This window comes from Brachypodium distachyon, chromosome 3 (genome assembly GCF_000005505.3).
Source record: "Brachypodium distachyon strain Bd21 chromosome 3, Brachypodium_distachyon_v3.0, whole genome shotgun sequence".
NCBI lineage: Eukaryota > Viridiplantae > Streptophyta > Magnoliopsida > Poales > Poaceae > Brachypodium > Brachypodium distachyon.
In genome coordinates this window covers 7446861-7469021 of record NC_016133.3, presented here as the reverse complement: position 1 = coordinate 7469021, position 22161 = coordinate 7446861, and the positions used below count along the sequence as shown (strand labels likewise).

The following is a 22161-nucleotide window of genomic DNA, read 5'->3' as shown; positions in this document are numbered from 1 at the left end:
TTTTTTAATTTCTCAATTCCTTTTCTGTTTTGAAAAAAAAACGAAAACATCTCGGTGCACTCGGCCGGGCCGAATCCAGCAAGCCAATCTATCCCTTGATCAAACCCAACCCACCTCGATCCCCTCCTGTATCTGGGCCAAGCCCATTACTGCAGTGCGGTGCTGGCGTCCGCCTCTGGGCTCGGAGGAAGCGGCCGGCATGGATGCAATACACAGATTGGGTTGGACCTGGTTCCGTTTGTCCGTCCGTGTCCCAGAGACCCAGACTCCCAGGTTCCAAGCAAGAGTCGGAGGACGCTCAAAAAAAAAAAAACCTGGGTGCTGACTGCTGAGTGGGAGACTTCACAGGCGTTCCCCATCATCATCGATAGGACAGATCGGCGCGGGCTCGACGAAGTCAAGTGGCAGCCATGGCTATTGCAGTGTTGCCTGCATGCACGAGAAGGATTTGGGTTTGGGTAGAGCACGATGCATGGACGAAGGTGGCCTCAGCGGTTCAAGTCATCAAAGCTAGCAATCCACGAGCTGGCCCTTTGACAGGAGGCGCAGAACGGCCGGTCTGCTTGAGCCGCGAGGGGTAGTACCTATTCAGTGGCGAGGGTCTGGCCGCAATTGTATTACGGAACCCGTCGGCTTACAGTATTTTTTCCTACCGAAAACAAGTGATTTAGATTTGTATAAAAATCTATACAAATATGAATAAGATGCGCAAATGGGTCTGCTGGGTGTTCTGAAAATCAAAAACTGTGGTCGATCGGCCCCAGTGGCCGTGCGACACTGTCATGCACATGAAAAACAGCAAAGAAAGAGAAAGAAAAGGGTGGCCGGCCGTCCGGCCTGCCGGTACCTTTATCCACACGATGAGTAGTTTAAGTTGGTTATTTAGCCTTCCGGCCGTCACTTGATCAAGTAACCATACAATACTTGTTTCTTTTTCGTCCAACTTGACAACTTGCAGCTACAATCACGACGTACGCCCTTGAACTCGTGCTAAAATTACTCGGGTGGCGAATGACGATAGGACTTAATTTGATCGTTAGTAGGACATGGTTTGCAGCTGATTTGAACGTTGCAGCTCTATCATCATCACTCTCTTGTTCGTAAACTGACCAACTAGCCGGCCGTGTTCTTCCCAAGAAGACCCGTGCCGGCGTTCCGGCCAGGCGGCTATGGCTAGCAAAGACGAGCAGCAGCCGCCGCCGCCGCACATCCTCTTCTTCCCGTTCCTCGCTCGGGGCCACCTGATCCCGATCGCCGACATGGCCGCGCTCTTCGCGGCCCACGGCGCCAGATGCACCATCCTCACCACGCCCGTCAACGCCGCCATCATCCGCCCCGCCGTCGACCGCGCAAACGCAAACGCCAACAATCCCCGTGTGGCGATCTCCATCTCCATCTCCGTGGTGCCCTTCCCCGACGTGGGGCTCCCTCCGGGCGTCGAGAACGGCAGCGCCCTCAAGACCCCGGCCGACCGCGACAGCTTCTTCCGCGCGATCCAGCTGCTCCGCGACCCCTTCGACCGGTTCCTGTCCGAGACCCACCCGGCCCCGGACGCCGTCGTCGCCGACAGCCACTTCCAGTGGTCCGTGGACGCCGCGGCGGCGCACGGCGTCCCCAGGCTCGCGTTCCTCGGCACCAGCATGTTCGCGCGGGCGTGCACCGACGTCATGCTGCGCACCAACCCGATGGAACAACATCAGCCGCCGTCGTCTTCTTCTTCTTCTTGCCCCGATGACGATGATGACGACCCTGACGCCATGGTTTCCCTGGCGGGGCTGCCGCACCGGGTGGAGCTGAGGCGGAGCCAGATGGTGGACCCGCGGAAGCAGCCGGGGTCGTTCGCCTTCTTCAAGACCGTCAACGCCGAGGACCAGCGGAGCTTCGGCGAGGTCTTCAACAGCTTCCACGAGTTGGAGCCGGACTACGTCGAGCACTACCAGGCCACGCTCGGCCGCCGCGTCTGGCTCGTCGGCCCTGTCGCGCCGGCACCGGCACCCGGGGCACCTGACGCAGACGGATGCCTGCGTTGGCTCGACAGTAAGCCGGCAGGATCCGTGGTGTACGTCTCATTCGGCACGCTGTCGAGCTTCGCGCCGGAGGAGTTACGGGAGCTTGCCCGCGGCCTGGACATCTCGGGGAAGAGCTTCGTGTGGGTCGTCACGGGCGCATCGGATGATGAGCAGTGGATGCCGGAAGGGTTCGCGGAGCTAATGGCGCGAGGGGAAAGGGGGATCATCGTCCGGGGCTGGGCGCCGCAGGTGGCGATCCTGAACCACGGGGCGCTGGGGGGGTTCGTGACGCACTGCGGCTGGAACTCGGTGCTGGAGGCCGTGAGCGCCGGCGTGCCCATGGTCACGTGGCCGCGCTTCGGCGACCAGTTCTTCAACGAGAAGCTCGTGGTGGAGATGCTCGGGGCCGGGCTCAGCGTCGGGGCCAGGGACTACGCGTCATTCATCGCGGAGACGCATCGGGTCATCGATGGCGAAGTGATCGCCGCAGCCATCCGGGGAGTGATGAACGATGTTGGCGACGGCTACGCGATACGGAGGAAGGCTATGGAGCTCGGCGTGAAAGCCAGGGCAGCGGTGGAGCACGGCGGGTCGTCCTACGGTGACGTCGGACGGCTCATGGAAGAGTTGATGGCTCGCCGCGCGTAGCTTGCATTCCATTGGGGATGCTTGAATGGATGGATTTGTATGAACTGTTAACTGAAACTGGGATCATTGCTGTTGCTTCCTTTTTTTTTAGATCCAGACGTAACTGGCCTGAACAGTTCACCAACGACAGAATACATAATAAGATCGCAAAATCGAACAATCTAATCAATGGTGTGTTCTACTAAAGAAAGCAGAGCCCCGTGTTACTCTGATATATACTCATCATAACATGACCTGTCAAAAAACAGTTCCATTTTTCCTTAAGAAAATGAACACTTTCGGACATGAATTGATACTATATATATGATGAAGATACATCGATATCTACATCAAAGCTGAGCTGTTAGATTTGTCAAAGACATGAACCAAAGAATAATGGAGCAAACTATGATACCGCATAATATATATATACACCAGAATAGAGAGGTTCATCGTCATTCTGACCAACCAATGGACCATATTCACATCTCCAATTCGCATAGGCAAGAATGAAACCATCTACTACCTCCGTTTAGTTTTGGCAATAATAAAAGGTTGTATCTGCAGTTGCCGCGAAAATGCCCTGTTGAAAAGAACTCGAGTTTGGATGGCTGAGATCACAGGCATCCATGCTAGTACAGCAATTGGGAAAAAGAGCAGAGAACCCATTCCGTAGTCATAAGCATGAGCAATGACCTGAATAGGCTCCCATATCGCATAGTATTCTATCTTTGGTCTCAGAACCTGAACAATCTGTCGGTAAAAGCAGAATTAGGGCAAATCAAGGAAAATAATACAACATTGCATAATTGGTAGAGTGCATTGTTGATACTTACAAGGAGGAGGCCCCAACCAGTTGGGATGAATGCAAGGCAACAGATGATCAAATCCATGATGGATAGTTTGCAGAGGCAAGAGAGAAGGATAAAGGAAATCACCACTGCCAGGAATATCAACAATTTTATGAGCCTGAAGATGAGTTGGTGCTTTGAGCTCAACCCACGACTAGCCCAATTAACAAGCTGCAGTAAAATTTCACACAAACATAAGAATTTTCAAAAATAAATTAGTATAACAATTAAGCAGCATAGTTCCGTGAAACAAGGACATAAAATTTTGGAGATGTAACATGTACCTTGACCAACCCAACAATGGCAATTATTACAACCCACGAAAGCAAATAGACAAGGAAATTTTTGTTGTCATGAGATATCTTGAGATGGTAGACAAGTCCATACTGATAAATAAAGAAGCGTAAACAGAGCAATACTTCAAGAATCCTAGAACTCAGCACCGAGTGACGGAGATGTGCATTCTCAGCATTCCACCACGATTCCCAGCTCTTCTCCGGTTGCACTCCTATTCCCCCTTGGTTCATCATCCATCTATTCCAGTCTGCCCAGTCGTCAACAATCTTATGCCAAGCAAAACCAGCAGGATTGAAAAGAAAAGGAGCGGACAGCCAAGTCATTGCCATAAACCATGTCGAATATGTGACCATCACATGAACCTTCCCATAGGATGTTCTAAAGATATGATAGATTATCAAAAGAAATACCAACTCAAATGCTTTGACAAAGTGACTCCGGGAGTACAACTGATAGTTCTCTGTAAAGCTTGCGTGGAAAGCTACAAATTTACGCCCTGTTGGTCGATATTTAGCACCACCATGAAGAATAGTACGTCCATAATAGTGTGCTTTTGTTCCAAGAGAGAAAGTGAAAAAAACTGAAGCAACCTGTAGTTGCATGAGAATGAAATCACTGAAAGCTGCTCGGAAACCTTTCTCCAATCCTAACTCCATCACCATAGGTAATCCTGTAAGCAGTCCCAGCTGGAGAAAAGATTGAGATGCAAGTGCAGTTTCTAAGGACTTCATATTCTGAGCCTGAGCTTTAATCAACAGAGCATTCTGTAGTCCACTAAGAAACAAGTACAGTTGTCCATATAGGAAAACGTAAATTCCTACAACTGATATCTGCACAACATATGAACCCATTGAAACAGTAAGACTCGCTGTTGGTGATAAATTTAAGGATTATATTGACACAAAATATCGGATGCAAGGGATCACATAAAAATGAGTGTATACAGAGAAGACATAAACAAAGCGGAGACAAATGATTGTTTTCTGCTGTACCCCTTGAATCATGATCATAAACAAAAGGATATAATAGTCAACTAGTCATATTCTTAACCTTCAAAACTTTATTGAGTGGATATGGATTTTCATGATCTTTAGACATGGAACGCGTAAAAGGTACTACTGTCATTATTCAAAGTCAAACTCTAATAACTCCGCATCTCGTATTGCGGTGGATTCTCATAACCCCGTTTGCCCCACGGGCTTTTGCTCGTTTTAATGTTTGCCTAACCAATTTTTTCCTTCTTTTCGTGCATATTTTTCCGCAGCAGATTATAAAATAATTTCAGCGCAGCATAGTTCAGTCACCAGAAACTAAGCCTATTTTTTCTCAAAAATGAAAAACCTTTGTAGAAAGCGACTAGTTCAGGTTTCAACCACCTACTTTGCATCCATTACAGATTTTTTTTTCCCCGTATACATCAAGAGACTCCACTGATTTTTGGGGCATAACCCCGTTTGCCGCACGGGCTTTTGCTTGTTTTATTGTTGGCTAACCAATTTTTTCCTGCTTTTCGTGCATATTTTTCCACAGTAGATTATAAATAATTTCAGCGCAGCATAGTTCGGAAACGACAAACTAAGCCTAATTTTTTTAAGAAAGAAAAAACCTTTGTAGAAAGCGACTAGTTCAGGTTTCCATCAGTGGGTTCTCCACTGATTTTTATGGCATGAACAGATTCCTCATCTCGTGTTGGCATTGTGGCCATATGGAATGTCATGGTAATGACGAACCTATTCCATTCCTCAAACTAAACATTTTTTAGGTTCTAAGGTGGTATTGGACTATCCAAAGATTTTACAGAGATTGCTAAATTTGCTAAATGAAGCGTGACACCTCACCATATTTTGGTGGTGCCTACATAAGATTGTTAACGACAACTCTATTTCCTAACCTCCCTTCCCACCAAAAAATGAGATTCTAGAGCTTCCTAACTGGTGAAACTTCTGACTTTCACCACTGTGGCTGGGGCTGGAGCAATGCTCTCCTCATGGTGCAGGTCTCCACCACTCCAGCCCCAGCCACAGTGATGCAGGAGAGCATTGCTCCAGCCATAGTGGTGCAACGAGGACAACCAACCTTAGTTAATAAAATATACTATATCTACATGTCTCTGGCAGAAGAAGAAACCGAAGCTTGGTCCAGCCAGTAATGACTAGATGATTCTTAGATGCAGGTCACTTCAACTGCCAAAGAGTCCATCGAGCTAGCAGGTTTTAAGAGAACCATTGATTACACTGGAATCCAAGAACTACAATTAGATACATATTTTTACATGCAATATTTGAATCTAGGGCTGCCAGCTAAATGATAGTGTTAAGTGCGAGCTGAAACAAATTCTAAAAGTTGGCATTTCTTTTTAAATTTTGGTTATTAATCATTATGAAAATATTATGCTCATGGACCTTTACTTGTGGCAGCTGAACAAATTCTAAAAGGTGGAGTAGTATTTTTATTTTTACATTTTGGTTATTCCTCTCTATGATTTCTACCATGCACATGCAGTTGAGCAGGAGGGGGAGGGAGCTTGGGAGGGAAGGAGGAAGGGAGAGCATACTAGGCTGTTGAAGTAAAACCCCACTGTTGTGAAATACATTGAAAGCATCCTAAAAAAATCAAATCGCCTCCCCAGCCGGTAGATATCTCGGCTAAGTGTTTGTTCACTATTGCCGTTTGCAACTTTAGCTTCAAATTTAGATATCTGATTAAGACCAACATCACGCCCTTTGCCAACTTGAATGTACTCGTTATAAGTTATATGTCCGCGTCGCAATATGGAATTATACCCTGTAAAGTTAATATTGAAGATGCAGCTCCTTCAAAATTAGCAAGACCATTTAGTTTCAATAGAAGGAGAAAATTAACTTACCAGCAAAGACGTCCTCACTTAAGTTTATAGTTTTAGATGCTTTGCTTACACCACCTCTGGTTAAATGAAACATCCGATCAAAAATGTCTGGATGACCATAGTGAAACCGTACCCTGAAACCATCGAAATGACAATTTAGATAACAGATGAACTTCATAGAACGGATTTTTATATACACATACTATAAATCCTTCATAAAAACATACATATATCTAACATGAAAACATAAATTTTACCACAGATTAAAAACTTACAACATAAGGAATTTGTTCATGCCATCATTGCTAACACTAGAAAATCAATTAAAGAAGCATGTTTTTACCTAAGGGGGTCTGCAAGGAACCTCTGTCCAATTGTAACAAAGCTTGTCTCTTGATATGACATGAATCCAGCAAGCGATGAAACACTGCACAAACAATAATATCATATCATCCAAACGAACATTGTAAGTTTGAAAGACATGTGTTGAAAAACAATTACAGACCTTCCTGTGAAGATATGTTCTCGAAGCCCAAGGATGGTTGGAGCTTGGTCCCTAGGATGCCTAACAAACTCTTGAAGGACATTTCTCATTTTGTAAGCTTCTTCCAGATAGTTGTCCTGATACAACCGTATGTAAGTGAAAATAAAGTTTTTTATAGAGAACCAAAACTTTACAAAAAGGTCCAGTTCATTACTTGATTCATGTCAATTGTTTGTAGAGCTTCTCCACGGGTGAATATAATTGCATGGTTTTGATTTTCAGGCTTCCCTTCTCCAATGATGGGTGGGCCAGGCAGCTTTATACGGTAAATCTCCTATGAAAGCAATCAATATGCAAGCACAAGCATTTGAGGAACTCGATGGAAAAATCATAAGTTTTTACAATAAAGGATATTAATGGTTATGCACTTGAACTGACAAAATAGAAAAGGGTACCATATTGTCTGCATTTCTTAGTCTTAAGTTAAGATAATTACCTGGTCTAAATTATTTTCTGCTTTTATTAAAACTGAAGAATAAACCTTGTGAGGCCTATTTTGTACTATAATTTCCTTCTCTTCAATGTAGGCAACACGAAGAGCTGGATACCTTTGGTGGGCACATAAGAAGTGAAAATATCAGCACAGTTCTAGAGATAATAATTACTCTGCAGGTTTATACTTTCGAAAACATACCTTGACATCAGCTCAATAATGTCTTGAGCATGGGGATCACCATTAGATTTATGTTCCCCAAACTTTTGGCATGAGATGACATATGAAAATTTCATATCCGCAAGCGCATCTAGTTCAGATGATAATGACTGGTGGATGTTTCTCTTACTTTGTCCTCTTTCAGGCACCACAGGTCCTTTGTATAATTCTGCACAGTTTTTTAAGTGAATTCTTGGAAACAAACCGGTTTCGGTAGAAATATGAAGATGAGAGCTACAAAAGCATCAGAACAGTTATCTGATAACAATCTGATCAAACTTCAGATGCTAACTGGTTCACAACTCTACCCATTTCAGAAGAAAAAAAAACTACTTCAAATTTAATGATGAGGACAGGTTGGAAAGATTCAGAAAGGTAGTAAAGTTTCTATGCGCACCTTGGTCAGTTGTCCTGTCTAAGAAAGCTTGTAGTCTCAATGCCTTTCTGTAATACATCATGCCCCGTACTAGATAGTACATAATGGAAAGAGTCAGAAAGTTTGTAGCCAGGGACTCCAAAGATAAGTTTACAAGAAATGACAACAATAATCCAGATTACCAGTTCGACTTAGTGTTTGACCACGGAAAGAAGCCCAGTATCTGATTTCTTCAATTGTTACCTTTGAACCAAGCCGTTCCAAAAAATGTGCCCATTCATCTAAAATAATGAGAACAAGGAGTCTTGGTAACAAAATGAAATCAATGCAGGGAGTAGGAATATTAGAAAGTAGGCGGAAATGAAAGTACGGAACATAATTGACCTGGATATATCTTTTGCATGTAGGAAAGGATGGATGCATCGTCTTGATTTGAATGAAGCTCGTCCTCCGAAAACTTTACTTCCTCCATGAAGTAGGGAGTTACTATGCTGGACAAAGTATCGTGACATCAACATATGCTCACTATATTTGCTTTCTTCTATTATTGATGTAGACATGAATTTTCATAACAAAGAGCAATTACAATTGACAACACGACTTGCTTATATTGAAAGAAACTACTCCCTCCGTTCCTAATTAATTGGCGCCGGCTGTTTTGCAAAGAAACCCCTGTAAATTTCCAAAATAAACCTGCAGCCCACATCTTCAATTAAACGTGGACTGCGCGTTGATTTCAAAAAACAACAGGTTTTTTTTTGCAAAAGTTCCGATAGAACATGGACTGCAGGTTTATTTCGGAATACAGGGGTTTCTTTGCAAAACAGCCGGCGCCAATTAATTAGAAACGGAGGGAATATTAATGATAACTGGTCATGATCGTATTGGTGGTACTTGCTTGAAACACATAAAGGCCAAAACGTTCAGAGCTTAAAATATCCGGTGGATTTTGGTTCCACTTGAATGCCGTACTGAAGTACTTATCTGGTGGATTTCGGTTCTATTTGTTATGTCAGTATTATAAAATCAGGTATCTACTACTACAATTGATAAAGGCAGTTCAGGTATACATTGTGGATCAACTACATGGTTGTATCACGAGAGAGTTCGAGATCAGTACTTCTTTTTTCAGAGAATGCAGGAGGGTTGCATGTGTCTATATGTTTCTTGCGTTTTCAAGAACAAAAATTTCGTCCGTGTGCATTGATAACTTTACCCCCTCCGGCCATATCTGAAGTGGTTTTGGTTGACTTGGAGGACATGTGGAATCACTTATACACACCAGCACCTTGAAATGTCAGCAGCTTAAGTAAAAATAATAGAAAATTGAGAAAATTGGTGAAAATCTGAAACTTACTAGAGGTCGAACAAGAAAATCCAGAAAAAAATGGGTTAACATTTGGTAACCCGCAAATAGGGTAAATCCCCACATATGTTTGTGTATTACCAATATGTTTTCAACAATTCTATGATTCTCTTTTGGAATATTTCTGAACTTTCTAAAAAGTTTCAGGTTTCTTTCCAGATTTTCTCGATTTTTTTATTGCTTTACTTAAAATAGCAAGATATTAACGTGTACAAGTGATACCACCTGTCGTTCGAGTCAACTCAAAATTGCTTGGGATAGGGCCGAGGGGTTCATGTACATGGATTCAACAGTTCAAGGTTAAAAACAACCGGTTTCGAGGTGAAGGTTGAAAAGTGAACTTCTGCAATGGTTCAAGGTTTAGAAGTGGACTGTCCTTTCAATTTGAAAAGCCAGGTATTACCTAAATGACAACATACTGCGGACTTTGGGAGCAGCCGGCATATCCATGAAAAGAGAGGTGGCAAAAAATGAAATGCGTCGCCGAGCCTCTGAATTTGATGGTACTTCGGCAACCTTTTCTTTTGTGTTAAGCAGTAGGTACAGACGTTTAACCTGAATATATCAAAGAAGCTCATCATTCAGAGAGTTACTACCATTCCCCAACTCTGTCATAGCGAATGAAAGGTTATGTCAGACCTGCTCCTTCAGTGGACCAGTATCAGGAAATGGAAAACGGATTTTTGATATTGAGCTGATTGACGCAAAGAGCTCTGGTTTGTAGTAATCAAATGTTCCATCATCATCGGAGATCAGTGTCTCAGAAGAATTAATCTGATCCAATACACTGGTGAAAGAGGAGATCATTATGCTGGTAACCAGGAAACAAAGAATACAAAAGCACAGAATGATCAATAACATTCTTACCTTTGAGCATCCACAAGCATATCTTGGATCAGGGTATCAATGATATCTTGGAGTAAAATTGTCACCTCATACCCAAGGCCTTGTTTGTTCGTATACTGGGTAATCATTAGCAGAAAATTATACGCTAACATAACAGACTTCAAAATAGAAGAAAAGGTCATATCCACTCCCCATAAACGAAACACACTGCAATTCGTTACTACTCTACTAGTATCCCCTCACACCTTCTGAAAATTAAAATAAAACTGCTATTTACTTATTTATCTTTTTGATCTATCACCATGTAACATGTCACTGTAATACCTTGTTATTCTCTATGATACAAACTGTTATGTATGCTAGTAAGTAATCTCAGCCGATCCTAGGTTGCTGCTGCTCAATGGTGCACCATCTCATGGGTCCCTAATGGACTAGACACAGAAACAAGTCTAGCAATCAATTTCCTGAATTCCAGGAAGTAACTCATCCTCCTTCACACCCATTGGTATTACTGCTAACTACTTCTGTAATTCGAGCCACCTCTGTCATTACCCTTGTAACCTTTTGTGGGTTTAGTAATTCCAGGAAGTCATTGTTGATGGATGACCAGTGTTCCTGAAGTCAGCAAACAATTCATTGACTGGTGGAAGAGTGCCGTGCCTACCTCCTCGGAACCCCTACGTGCGGCTACCAACTCCATCGTAGTGCTCTCAGCATTGTGGGTTTAGAATCAGCGGAATGCATGTGTTTTCCACGGGGAGACACGGTCCATGACCTGTCTCCTGGACAGCATCAAGGACGAGGCTAAGGAATAAAAAGGCTCTACCACCTCTCGGCCATCACCTAGTATCTTTTCATGTTATTTGTTGTTTTGCCTGCTTTCACGCGTGTACATAACTTCTCCTTTCTACCAATACAATAAGGCATGCTGCTTGTGTTTTCTCGAGAGAAAAAAACAGATGACCAGTATGGCAAAAGGCACAATAAAATAATCCTCTAATTACAGATCACTGAAATAAAGATATAAGGATTTGATGTTGGTATAGGTTACAAAAATACTAGGAATACAAAACTTTCACCAGTGTAGTAGACCGTAAAAAAAGGAAAGAGTGACAATAATACTAATGAAGTGATTACCAGAAGCTCAGCTAACCGCTCAATTTTGTCAACCAGTAAAGGCAAATGATCCATCCTAAAATCGACCAATAAACTTGAGTTCTGAATACTCTTTTCAATTTCAGCAAATGTGGCAGCTATCACCCTGAATAGAATCTGTAGAACATCATGATAATATTCACGGGAGCATGTACTGCCAAATCTTTACAAACCATGAGACCAGATGTAGTAATAATGGTAATGTTGAAGTAAAATGATTACCTTTTCTCTACATCACCAATAATGAGAAATCTGAAAATACTTTTTGTCAATTCATAGAAATCGTTGATTGCACAAAACATGTAATCATCCTTCTTAATTCTCCAGAATAGTTGTGTACTATTTCCAGTAAAATTTGCTGCCATATCAACTGCTTTTGAAAACTGTCATGGAAGGAAGACAAGCATAAGAACATATAAAACTTTGTTGACAGATTTAATAACCATATCATCAAAGACTTTGAATAACTTTTACATGAGGGATGAAAATAGTACAATACAAGGAATCATTCAAGCATCCCCCGCAAAAAAAAAGGAATTATTCAAGCATGCCTCTAAGCATATAGAGGATGGGAACCAACTGATGCTTAGTTGGTGAGTAGTGGTGTCGGCCACCACCAGACCCCGCTCAACCGGCTTGAACCCGGGCAGGTATTGTGCTTTATATTCCCAAATTATTGCCCATCCATCGCTAGTGTTTTGACTAACAGTGCTAGTGTTTCAACGGTTAAGAGAAAAATGTTATACATGGTAAAAACAATCCAGTATTGGCAGGTATTGTGCTTTATATTCCCAAATTATATTATATATTTATATTTCGAGTGATAGATTCACTCACTGCCAAATGTCAGAAACACCGTAGATTCTCTCAATTTCTCAAAAATAAATTGCCTCCGTGAACTTATTATGTGGTGTCTTAAAAGAGCAGAGTGTTATTGCAGCCAGGCCAAGGGCTGCCATGTATCAATAATATTTCAACTTACCTTTTTGGCAAGTAAAAACAAGGGCCAGCGAATAGAACGAGAACTATACTCCAGTGACATCGGCATTGTCATCAAATCCATCTCTCTGCAAAACAAATGCAATTTGAAAGAGAACAGAAGTGCTCCTGATGAAACTTATGTCGCACTGCAATCATTAAAATGTACCTATTGCTTATTAAATCCTCTGAGCGGAAGCTATTTATTATCTGGTTCCAAACAAGAGCAAACTTTGTTGGGTCATGTCTTTCAGATTTACCTAAATTCTGCAAAAGAATATGATCTGAGAAATAACAAGAAGGAAGGCAAGAAAGATCCTTCGAGGTAAAGAGGACATAAACGGATTCCACCTTAAATATTTTCTTTTCCAAGAAACTAGGCAATATTCCTTTTTTCTCTTTCGGCATTGAGCGAGGAACAAGGCAAGCATTGAACACTTCTGGTAAGGTACAGAATCGACTTCTAACCATTCCCATTGTGCGAATCTAGCATTGAAAATCAGAAATAAGTATCTATAAACATCTGAAATACACATTGCAATTTTAATGGCACTTCATCTCACCTCACCAAGATGATGAACAATACCGCACATACCACCGAATATGGTACAGAATACGGAATACCAAATTTGTGTGTCCATGAAATAGACCTGTTGAAAATACAACGAAATAAAGTAGTTTAAGAGCCATATGTGAAATTAAATACTGAAGTTCGTAAGAGTCCTTACGAGAATTATAGGGGCCCATACTGCAAGAATTGCACCAGCGTTGCTCTTGACTGGTGCAAAACAAAACGGTAGATAGAATCATTACTTAGGGTTCATGTAAATTATTAATGCAATACCCTATTGAGTAGGAAAAGAGGAAAATTTTGACTAAGCAAGTGGCAGATGGAAGACCTTGTGGAAAGAATTCATGCCACTCATATTTATTCACATTGACCTTCATGATTTCTTTTGTAGGTTCCACAAGAGGCTTAATCTGCTCATGTTATATTCAGAGAAACAATGTAGAGTTGGGTGATACAGAACAAATGCAAAGATAAAAATACTACAAAACAAAAGAATAACAAATACAACTTGTACTGATGTTACTATGTTCTATCATTAACATAACACCATTATATGCATCAGAGGAGCTAGGATCAAAATAAATCTTAAGTTGAAGTGCATTGCATAATACAGCAAAAGGCGCATAGAAATTATATTCGTGTTATGTATGCTATATATTGAGAGAGGGGGAGAGATATGTATATTGCCTCAAAGTAGTAGCTGAATAAGAATTTACTTGACAGAAGAAGCGTCCAAAATGATGTATACCTGTGGTGGCGCAGAAAAAATATTTAGCTCATATCAAATGGATAAAACAAAGTGTAAATATAACAACACACATATGTTACTTTAGTAAAGGTACTTGGCCTTCATGCATTCCTCTTCCAACATATGATTGGGGCTGCACATATCATTGTCAATTTATCAGTGCAACATCAGGGTGTAAATGTGTAATGCCATGCATATATGCAAGTCATGTGGTGCAGTACCATGTGCTTCCTAATAGCTCTATAAAAGGGTAAAAATTCTTTTGGAGATTTAACTAGATTCAAATAAGACGGCATGACAATGTATTCCACTGAGTTAATTTCATGAGAAACGATATTCTCTCATATTAACTAAAATACTAAACAAACAAATTCTGCTTTTGATGAAAGTAAAAGAAAATACCTGGCACCACCAAGACAATACATGGCAAATTCTCCAAGTAGATGTCTCTATATAGCTACTTACAGCTGGGACAAAAAATAATGCCATCCCAATCACATTGCTTGCAAGGTAGAATGCCACAACCACCATATAATTTGACAGGCAGAACATTCCCAGAAAGTTTTTAGGACGTCTATGAGAACAAGCATAATTCTGAGAACTGGAATAAAATATGGGAAGAATGATCGCCCATGTAACAGCAAGAAAAAGTTTTATGGAAAATCTTAATTTCTGGCTAAATCTCATTGTTCCCTTGGTTCTCCATGAGAAAGCAATATCAAGGATTACTGCAAAAAAGATTGAACATGTCACTGAAGAATGAAGATAGAACAATACAAAGAAAGGAAAATATAGGTATGTCACTGTGTTAGTACTAGTTCATCAAAACACAGCAATTCATGATATGTATATGTGCAAGCAAATTCCAAATTAACCTTGAATAACTCGAAGTACTGCATTGGTTATGAAAATACTCAGGACATCCTCAAAGAAATTTGGATCAAGTAACTGAAGAGGGCTTTCAAATCCATGCCATGCCATTATTATCAGAATCTGGAAACAGAACATGTGTCAAAAGATCTGGCATTGATGAAACTATATCTAAATGGATCGCTCCCCAACCATTGATGCAAGAACAAAACCTGAAGCCCAAGCACAAGGACTGTCCACATCCTATCAAAGCTTCTGAAGAGATGCCAAAAGGAACGGACCTCAACAAAATTGGTCTTCCCCAACCACCTCTGCTGAGATGTGTCATTTGTAGTCTGCTACATGCAATAGTAGAAAATCGAAACTTGTGAATGCACATGAAAGCGTTAGGTTGCACTATGAGAACTAAAAACATGTCAAGTTAATTATGAAACACAAGTTTAGGGAGCATGGATATTGAAAATGTGCAGCTAGATCAGTTGTGTATTATATAATAAGTCAAGCAATGCATCTTCTACTATATATTTGAGTCTTTTAAGTTACATGGTAGCTTTGCTTACTACAACATCACCACATAAAACAAAAACATAAAGTAGACCTTTCATTCCTGAATGAAAAATTTAGAGCAAACTCTAAGCAGTGAATATTTTGCTATTTAGGCTTACATCCTCAATATTGGTGAATACGAATATAAAGCTGTTTCACTTGAATAAAATGTAAGATAGCTTCCTGCTTTCCTAGATATATAATTCAAATATTGCAATACGTTGTGAGATGGTCATTGTTCATATATTTAGTACCTGTTGTGTTTGGTCAGGTGCTTCTGAATTAACAATATTTTGTGCTGACGAGGATCCATGAGGCATTGTGGGATTTTGTACCTCACTTTGATGAGAATTTTTGTTTTTAGTTGATGTAAAAAAGAAGTCATTGTTGAGGCGCATGGGCCAGCCAAGCTTGAAGCAGTCAGCAGACCTACATTGTAACATATTTAGTACAACACTTTAGTATCAAAGACTATACGCCAACAAAAATGGTATCTAACCAGAAGAATTCGTTGAGGTCATCATAGTTTCTCCATGTTGAATGATCAGATACTCCGTTCTTGTTCTTTAGAGCTTCCTTCATTACAAAAAAATAAAATGATATCATATTAAGACTTCCAAAGCTGTGTTAAAACGAAGGGTTAAAAGGCAGTGGTGTCAGACCGCAGATATCTCAGCATATATTGGTGTCACTACTTTGTTAAGAAATGATTCGCCTTCTCCTCCATATGCAGGTCTGACTTTTTCTCCAGTAATTAAGCTTACAGCTCCTGAGAGAACTCCATATAGCTCGTATGACATCTGAAACAACAAGTGGTTATCTTTATTTGCAAAAGTCGGATCAATTGTGGGTCAAAGTATTTTGCAAAAAAATTAGAATTCCAACATACTACTTATAAGCAGGAATTACTCTTCAGCAAATATATTCCATCGACTGGTGACAGTAATTTGTTTTGTTTAATTAAAAGCATGCAAAACACTTGATACAATCTGTGTCTTGCTAATTAAAGCAGGTAACTCAGGCCATTTTCTATGGAAACAAACAGTGTAGAATTTGATACAATCGGATGTTCTTTCAGATAAGTTAGAATGTCATATGCTTCACAAATGTTTGTGCTTCAAGGGTCAACATATAGTGCACCATACAATATAAATAGTTGATCATCGGTTTGTCTTTCTTGTATAGTGCACATATGACCATCTTTATGGATGCACATTTGCAAGTCCATATTTTTCTTTGAAAAGGGGGACAACCCCCAGCTTCTGCATTGACTGATGCACACAACCATTGCAGGTGCATATGTGCCAACATATCCTACATGTGTCTAAAGTTGCTTATAAGGTGGCGCTGGCACTAGGAATCTGGCTTTCAACCTTACCAACGCAATTTACACAACACTGTGCCAAAAATAATTTAGCTAGGCATATGTTGAGTCTAGAAAGTTTATTGTTATGCCATTGTCATCCCTTGTCAATGAAAAATGTCTATGAACTAGCCATAAAATAGTATATCATGTTATCATGTATAAATAGATTCTTCAGACAGAACCATTTGCATGATAGTTTTTATTACCCAGTAACAAGAATTCATACAGCCAATAGAAACTACAAAGGATGGATCTATTGTATGAAAACAATTTCAAGACTTCAAAGATGTGAAGGACAAATATTTTACATACATTATGAAAGATGAAGCATAAGCATTCTGGCATAAGTCGTAAATTTGATGCTTCTCCCCATATAAGAAGATAAAGAGCTATGTACAGAAGTTTATGCTGTTGAATCTCCTGCTTCACAGAGGGCAACCTGAAGGTGCAATAAAAAGAGAAACAGTACAACTAAGAAAATATTTCCTCAAAATTCAGTCAATCTGATATTCAATTATCTCTAGTCAAATCTAAAGAAATGAAAAATTGTATATGTTTACCATATGTTGCTTTTTCTCCTCAAAAATTTGCACCAGGTCAGATAATTCTCGAATGTTTTCGCTAATAATTCATCTACTACTCTGTCATCAAGCTAAAAAACAAGTATATGAAAATGCTAGTGTAACCAAAAGATAGACAAAGCAAAAAATAATCATGTATGAGTACCACTGGAGCAGAGGATGACTTGGAATTCAACCGAGCATGCATATTGGCAAGCAAAAGAATGAGATGCTCCCTTTGATTGGCAACATTCCCTTTCTACACCACCAAAAAAAGCAAGCCAAATTACTGAGCTGAAATGCAAGAGAAAAACCATAGTATTACTTAAGATTTTAATAATTCACTAGTCTACCTGGAACCCAAACCAACTTTGCAGCCATCTAAAAATATCCATATGAGTTTTTTCATCATTGACGTTAGCTAATGGAAGACTTCGAACGTTAAACACCGCAGACACTGCAACTTTGATCTGCAACAATAGTATATCATAGCAAACTTCATGCAAGCTATATGTGTATTTAACAGTAGTGATAATGCTTAAAAATGTATAATACAGGCACTAAATAAAAAATATCCCAAAACCTACACCAACTGAATCAACTAAAGATCATGAAACATATGCCTACTACATACAATTGACAGAAATTATGATAATTTTCTAGCAACTTAAGAGGTAGTCTTGGTGAGGCTGAACGGAGTGCCACCAGCTCGAATCTTATGAGAGTATAGATAAAGCCCATATTTAGAAAAGGGAAAACAGATTCTTTAGAACACTAGCCCATTAATACTTTGGTTGTATAGAAAATTTATCCAGTGATGAGGATTGGTTATTTTCTCGGCAAATACCATCTGGACAGCTCAGGACAGACCCTAGCACCAAGAAGGATCCAGAGCGTTTTGTATTACATCAAACATGAAGATGCCATGAGACATGACCTTACTAGAAAGTGACACTTCAATTGCCCTTGGACAAATAGTATACCTGGATGATACTTCATGGGGTTTTGAGTTGAAAAAATATGCAAACCTCTTGAAGAAGCATGATTGGTTGTTGACTTGATCTAGGATGAAGAGGAATAATATTGTATCGGAAAAGGCCTGACTTGTCTGCAAAATCTTCACCAGCAATAAGGCTCTGCGAATTTATGAAAGTGTTAACTACATAGCACATCATACATAATAAATATCAACTTGTGAAAAATATCACAACCTCCAAACCAGTCCCGATGAGAACAGCCTTCAGAACTTCTCCCAGGACAGGCACGAGTTCGTGTGAATTAGCTTGCTTTTTCCTATGGAAGCAGAACAGGAATCACATTTTGGTTTTGACGACAGGAGTTCAGCAGTGTTGCCTAAGAAAGTAGTCTGCATTGCAGGTTTGCTTAGAAAAAATATTACTTCTCATAGAATGATTTAATCTCTCGAGCATCGTTTCTTTCTTTCCTCTTCGACAATGTGCTTTTCTCATCCTGTTTGAAAAGTAAGTCCAACATGAGGCGCATTATTAACAAAGAAAGGTAGTGACCATGTGAATATATCCCAGTGAAATAAAAAATAAAATGTGCATTGATGTCATGAAACAAAAACTGTTTGCTAAGATGGGATATATATGTATGGCATGAATATTATGCTTCAATCTTTAGGATATATAAACTAAATAAAAATGCATTCATGCCATAAGAATTAAGATCATTTTTGTCATGTACACACCTGCTCCAGCCTCTGAAGAAGTGCAGTTTTGAATTGCCGAACACCCCTCCCTGTTGAACGGGGATCCATCATATGAGCCTTTTCAAACGCGTGAAATCGACCTGTAAAAGCACAAAAAAATATAGCTTGTAGAAAATACTCACTTTTGCTTTCCTAGATCTATCAAATGATTATAATAATTTGCTCCCCACTGGAAACCGATTGCTTAATTGACCAAGAAAAATACTCCATGACGTGAAAAAAAAGGACAGGTTCCAACCGAATGAAAGATGGTAATTGAGGTATTTGGCCTTTCTTTCCTAGTGACTACCCAATGAGCTCTTCAGTGATGCAGTGTCACAAGTTACGCCACCTAATAATTAGTTATGTTAACTGATGTAAATTTCTACTGCAGCACAAATTATGGTTTTTTTACTCGCCAGCTGATCAGACAACCTTTATTTTCAAGGCTTCCAATAACCAACTCGGGAGGACTGTACTTTGCAGAAGAAACATTAGCTGATTAGACGATGACAGCTCTGACTGTTACCAAGAATAAATAGAAGCTCTGACCAGTGGTTCTATGGCAGACCATCCAGACTTCGAAATATAAGCACTTAAAATCTGATCGTGTGTCATATTCCTCTTTTCCATGAGAAGGAAAGACTGAATATTCAAGAAGATGTGCCTCAAGCGGTCAAGCCCAACAGACCCTTTTTCTTTGAGGAATCTCAAAAGTACCACTTGTAACCAAAATAGCATCGATAGCCAAGGTGGACAGCAGTAGATGGCTAAGCAACAGAACTCATGATCACCAACCACCAAATTCCAACACCAGAGGATATCGAACAAGACAGAATATTCCTTAACTGAAACGAATAGCACCAAAACCACCTCGAATCTCTTCAAGCTGGTCTCGTATCCCCGAAACTCACCAGTAGAATCCAAGATAACAAAACGCATTGCACCATGTAATTAAACACGTTGGCGTCCACATGTGGATCTTTCACCCAGGTTGCTCCCCTGGTTGCCGGCATTTCCACGAACATGTTGCGGGCGCCAGAAAGCCCCAGCCCACCACCATCATAAGATGAAGAAGCATAGAAAAAGAAGTAAAGCGCAATCGTGAGGGCTCTTACAAAGGTAGGCCACGCGCGGGGACTCGGCTTCGATCTGGTTGGCGACGCGCAGGAACGGCCGTATCTCCAGCAGTGTCTGCGGGAGCTTCTCGCTGTCGAACTGCTGCGCCACCGGCACCCCGCTGGCGCCCGCCTCCGCATTGCCCGCGCTTGAAGACGCCGTCATTGGCGGGGGCGGAAGCGGCGGCGGCGGAGGAGGCGGCCGCCACTGCGGCGCCGGCGCCGGCACGTACCGCAGCGGCCGGCTCGACGGCCCGACCTCCACGATCTCCAGCTCCATCGCGGGAGGCGTACGTCCGTGCGGAAGAGACGAGCAATCAACGCCAGCACCACCATGGCGGCTTTTATCTACGCCCCCGCCTTCGCTTTCGCTTTCGCTCTTCTCCTTCGCCGCTAAGCTTTACCGCTTTGGCACTTTCTTCCCCGGGCCGGCGCGGAGGTGGCGGCTTTCGCTTTTTTGGCGATCTCCTCTCGCCTGCTTTCGATCTCCGGTTCGGTTGATTTGGCGTTTGTGAGTGGTGAGGCTTTTTTGCGAGGGGGGGAGAAGAGAGGAGGGAGATCGAGAAGCAAGTGCGGGAAAAGGTGGTGGGGAGAGAGGGAAGCGGCTTTTTGAACGTTTCGTGGGTGGGGTTAAGCTAAGCAACGGCTGCTTTGCTTAAGTTTACTGTTGTAGGGCTGTGGTATGGTCTAGTGGCGAGATGGTGAGAGATTGGCCTCTTTGGTGTCGGAGTCTTTTTGTGAGAAAAAAGAATTACTTACATGTGTCTTCGCTTTGTGGTGTGATCAATGGTGACTGAACGTCGCTCTCTAGGGGGGTAGAGTGCTTTAGGGGGCACTAGCAGCTAGCTGGCTTAGCAATGCTGTGTTGGACTAACTGGTCTACTTTGTCATCCCACAAGAAAAAGGGCGATCTACTTTCCGGAAATAATGCAGGCTGATGGGGCTCATGCATGCTAAAGTCTCTGGATATACATAGTGTGAAAAATCTTAGTTAATGGAGGAGGTGTTAATTAAACACGAGTGACTTTGGTTGAACACTGCCTTGTCATTGTTGTAGATCGTGATAATTCACTTAAGTTGGAATGATTCTCAATGATTATGTTATTAATGAAACTAGGAGAGTGGCAATACTTTGATGCCTTATAGTATTTGAAATATAAAAGTTGGTAAAAGATATTTAGTTTACTTTGTGACGTGTCTTGTCTTGTCTGATTTTTCTTGAACATATTAGCCAAAATGTGAATCCTGGGTAAAGCTATGCATAGCCGTCACCCGTCAGATAAAGCAAAAATTAGCCGATCCTTTAATTTTATGAACAATGGAAAACTTTAATTTGTTTCAAGGTAATAATTCTATAGGATAAAGGCAATATATTATGCTAGCTATTAAATTTAGACCTAGCAATCAAACTTTTAGTACAATAAAACAAACAACTTCGTTAAAATAATCTCTAAGTAGGGGTATGCCATATTCATTTGAAACACTAATTACACTATTACATGCATGGTTCACCGGCTGGCCTCTTTCTATGCTTGTTCAAGTTTCTATATTGTCACCATCTCACTTTTAACAACTATACTTCAAAGGAATCTACAAGGATTTCCACTCCAATCAAAACATTCTTGTAATCAAATGTTTTCCAGTTTTGCTATTTCTAAGACGATTGAGAAATAACTATTTCTAAGTCAATGCTATCAACTGTTGGATCCAATCACTGAGATTCGTGCAAGATCATACAAGTAGAAAGGATGAGAAAATCTTAATCGGATGGTTATGATCGTTGACTGAGAAATAACTATTTCTAAGTTGACAGAGAAATAGACGCTCCCAATGTTTTTACCATGCTTTCTTCTTGTTCTCTCTCCTCTGGGTGGACCTGTTTCCTCTCCTCGTGGACGGATCTTGTTCTCTCTCCTACTAATATTTGTACAACAGTCTAGTAGCGTGACTATTCAAAACCTAAAATACTCCCGTAGTAAAGTTTTTATAGCTTTGAAAACATGTAAAGTAGTGTAAGATGAAAGTTTTGTACTCCATCGGATCCATGATAAGGTGTACTATGGACACTTATTATGGATGGACCGGACTATATGGCAAACGTATGGCAGTTATCATAGCTACCGTA

The 22161-nt window shown here is 41.1% G+C and overlaps 2 protein-coding genes across 6 annotated transcripts; one reads left to right on the top strand and one right to left on the bottom strand.

Moving 5' to 3' along the window:
- Nucleotides 1-1037: 1037 nt before the first annotated feature.
- LOC100826246 (scopoletin glucosyltransferase) lies at nucleotides 1038-2747 on the top strand. Its single transcript, XM_003571951.4, has one exon. The coding sequence runs from the start codon at nucleotides 1170-1172 to the stop codon at nucleotides 2655-2657; it is 1488 nt and encodes a 495-aa protein (XP_003571999.1). The 5' UTR covers nucleotides 1038-1169; the 3' UTR covers nucleotides 2658-2747.
- A 147-nt stretch (nucleotides 2748-2894) lies between these two features.
- On the bottom strand, nucleotides 2895-20352 carry LOC100833179 (putative callose synthase 8). Of its 5 annotated transcripts, none has more exons than XM_014901275.2 (41): nucleotides 20037-20341; nucleotides 18919-19019; nucleotides 18607-18677; nucleotides 18419-18500; nucleotides 18236-18343; nucleotides 17561-17677; nucleotides 17374-17466; nucleotides 17208-17299; nucleotides 16960-17086; nucleotides 15944-16081; nucleotides 15781-15857; nucleotides 15536-15710; nucleotides 14948-15073; nucleotides 14741-14858; nucleotides 14268-14593; nucleotides 13946-13998; nucleotides 13805-13865; nucleotides 13446-13527; nucleotides 13275-13324; nucleotides 13110-13196; nucleotides 12898-13032; nucleotides 12716-12813; nucleotides 12551-12635; nucleotides 11791-11951; nucleotides 11551-11674; nucleotides 10435-10529; nucleotides 10207-10354; nucleotides 9971-10122; nucleotides 8586-8692; nucleotides 8384-8482; nucleotides 8223-8291; nucleotides 7808-7994; nucleotides 7610-7721; nucleotides 7328-7447; nucleotides 7135-7250; nucleotides 6973-7056; nucleotides 6651-6763; nucleotides 6339-6568; nucleotides 3772-4614; nucleotides 3473-3658; nucleotides 2895-3389 (listed from the first exon to the last, which is right to left on the bottom strand). In XM_014901275.2, exons 1-41 carry the CDS (start codon nucleotides 20314-20316, stop codon nucleotides 3159-3161), a joined length of 5859 nt encoding a protein of 1952 aa, XP_014756761.1. In that variant the 5' UTR covers nucleotides 20317-20341; the 3' UTR covers nucleotides 2895-3158. The 5 variants fall into 5 exon arrangements, with proteins under 5 accessions (XP_014756761.1, XP_014756762.1, XP_010234097.1 ...); XM_014901276.2 differs by having other exon boundaries at nucleotides 15017-15073; XM_010235795.3 differs by having other exon boundaries at nucleotides 14948-15070.
- Nucleotides 20353-22161: the final 1809 nt, after the last annotated feature.

Coding starts and splice junctions, on each gene's coding strand:
- LOC100826246 (XM_003571951.4), top strand. CDS start 1,170: ATGGCTAGCAAAGACGAGCAGCAGCCGCCGCCGCCGCACATCCTCTTC.
- LOC100833179 (XM_014901275.2), bottom strand. CDS start 20,316: ATGGAGCTGGAGATCGTGGAGGTCGGGCCGTCGAGCCGGCCGCTGCGG. Junction 13,999..14,267: donor TATTGTCTTGGTGGTGCCAG/GTATTTTCTTTT, acceptor TGATATGTGCAG/CCCCAATCATATGTTGGAAG. Junction 8,693..9,970: donor CGCAGTATGTTGTCATTTAG/GTAATACCTGGC, acceptor TACTTTGTCCAG/CATAGTAACTCCCTACTTCA.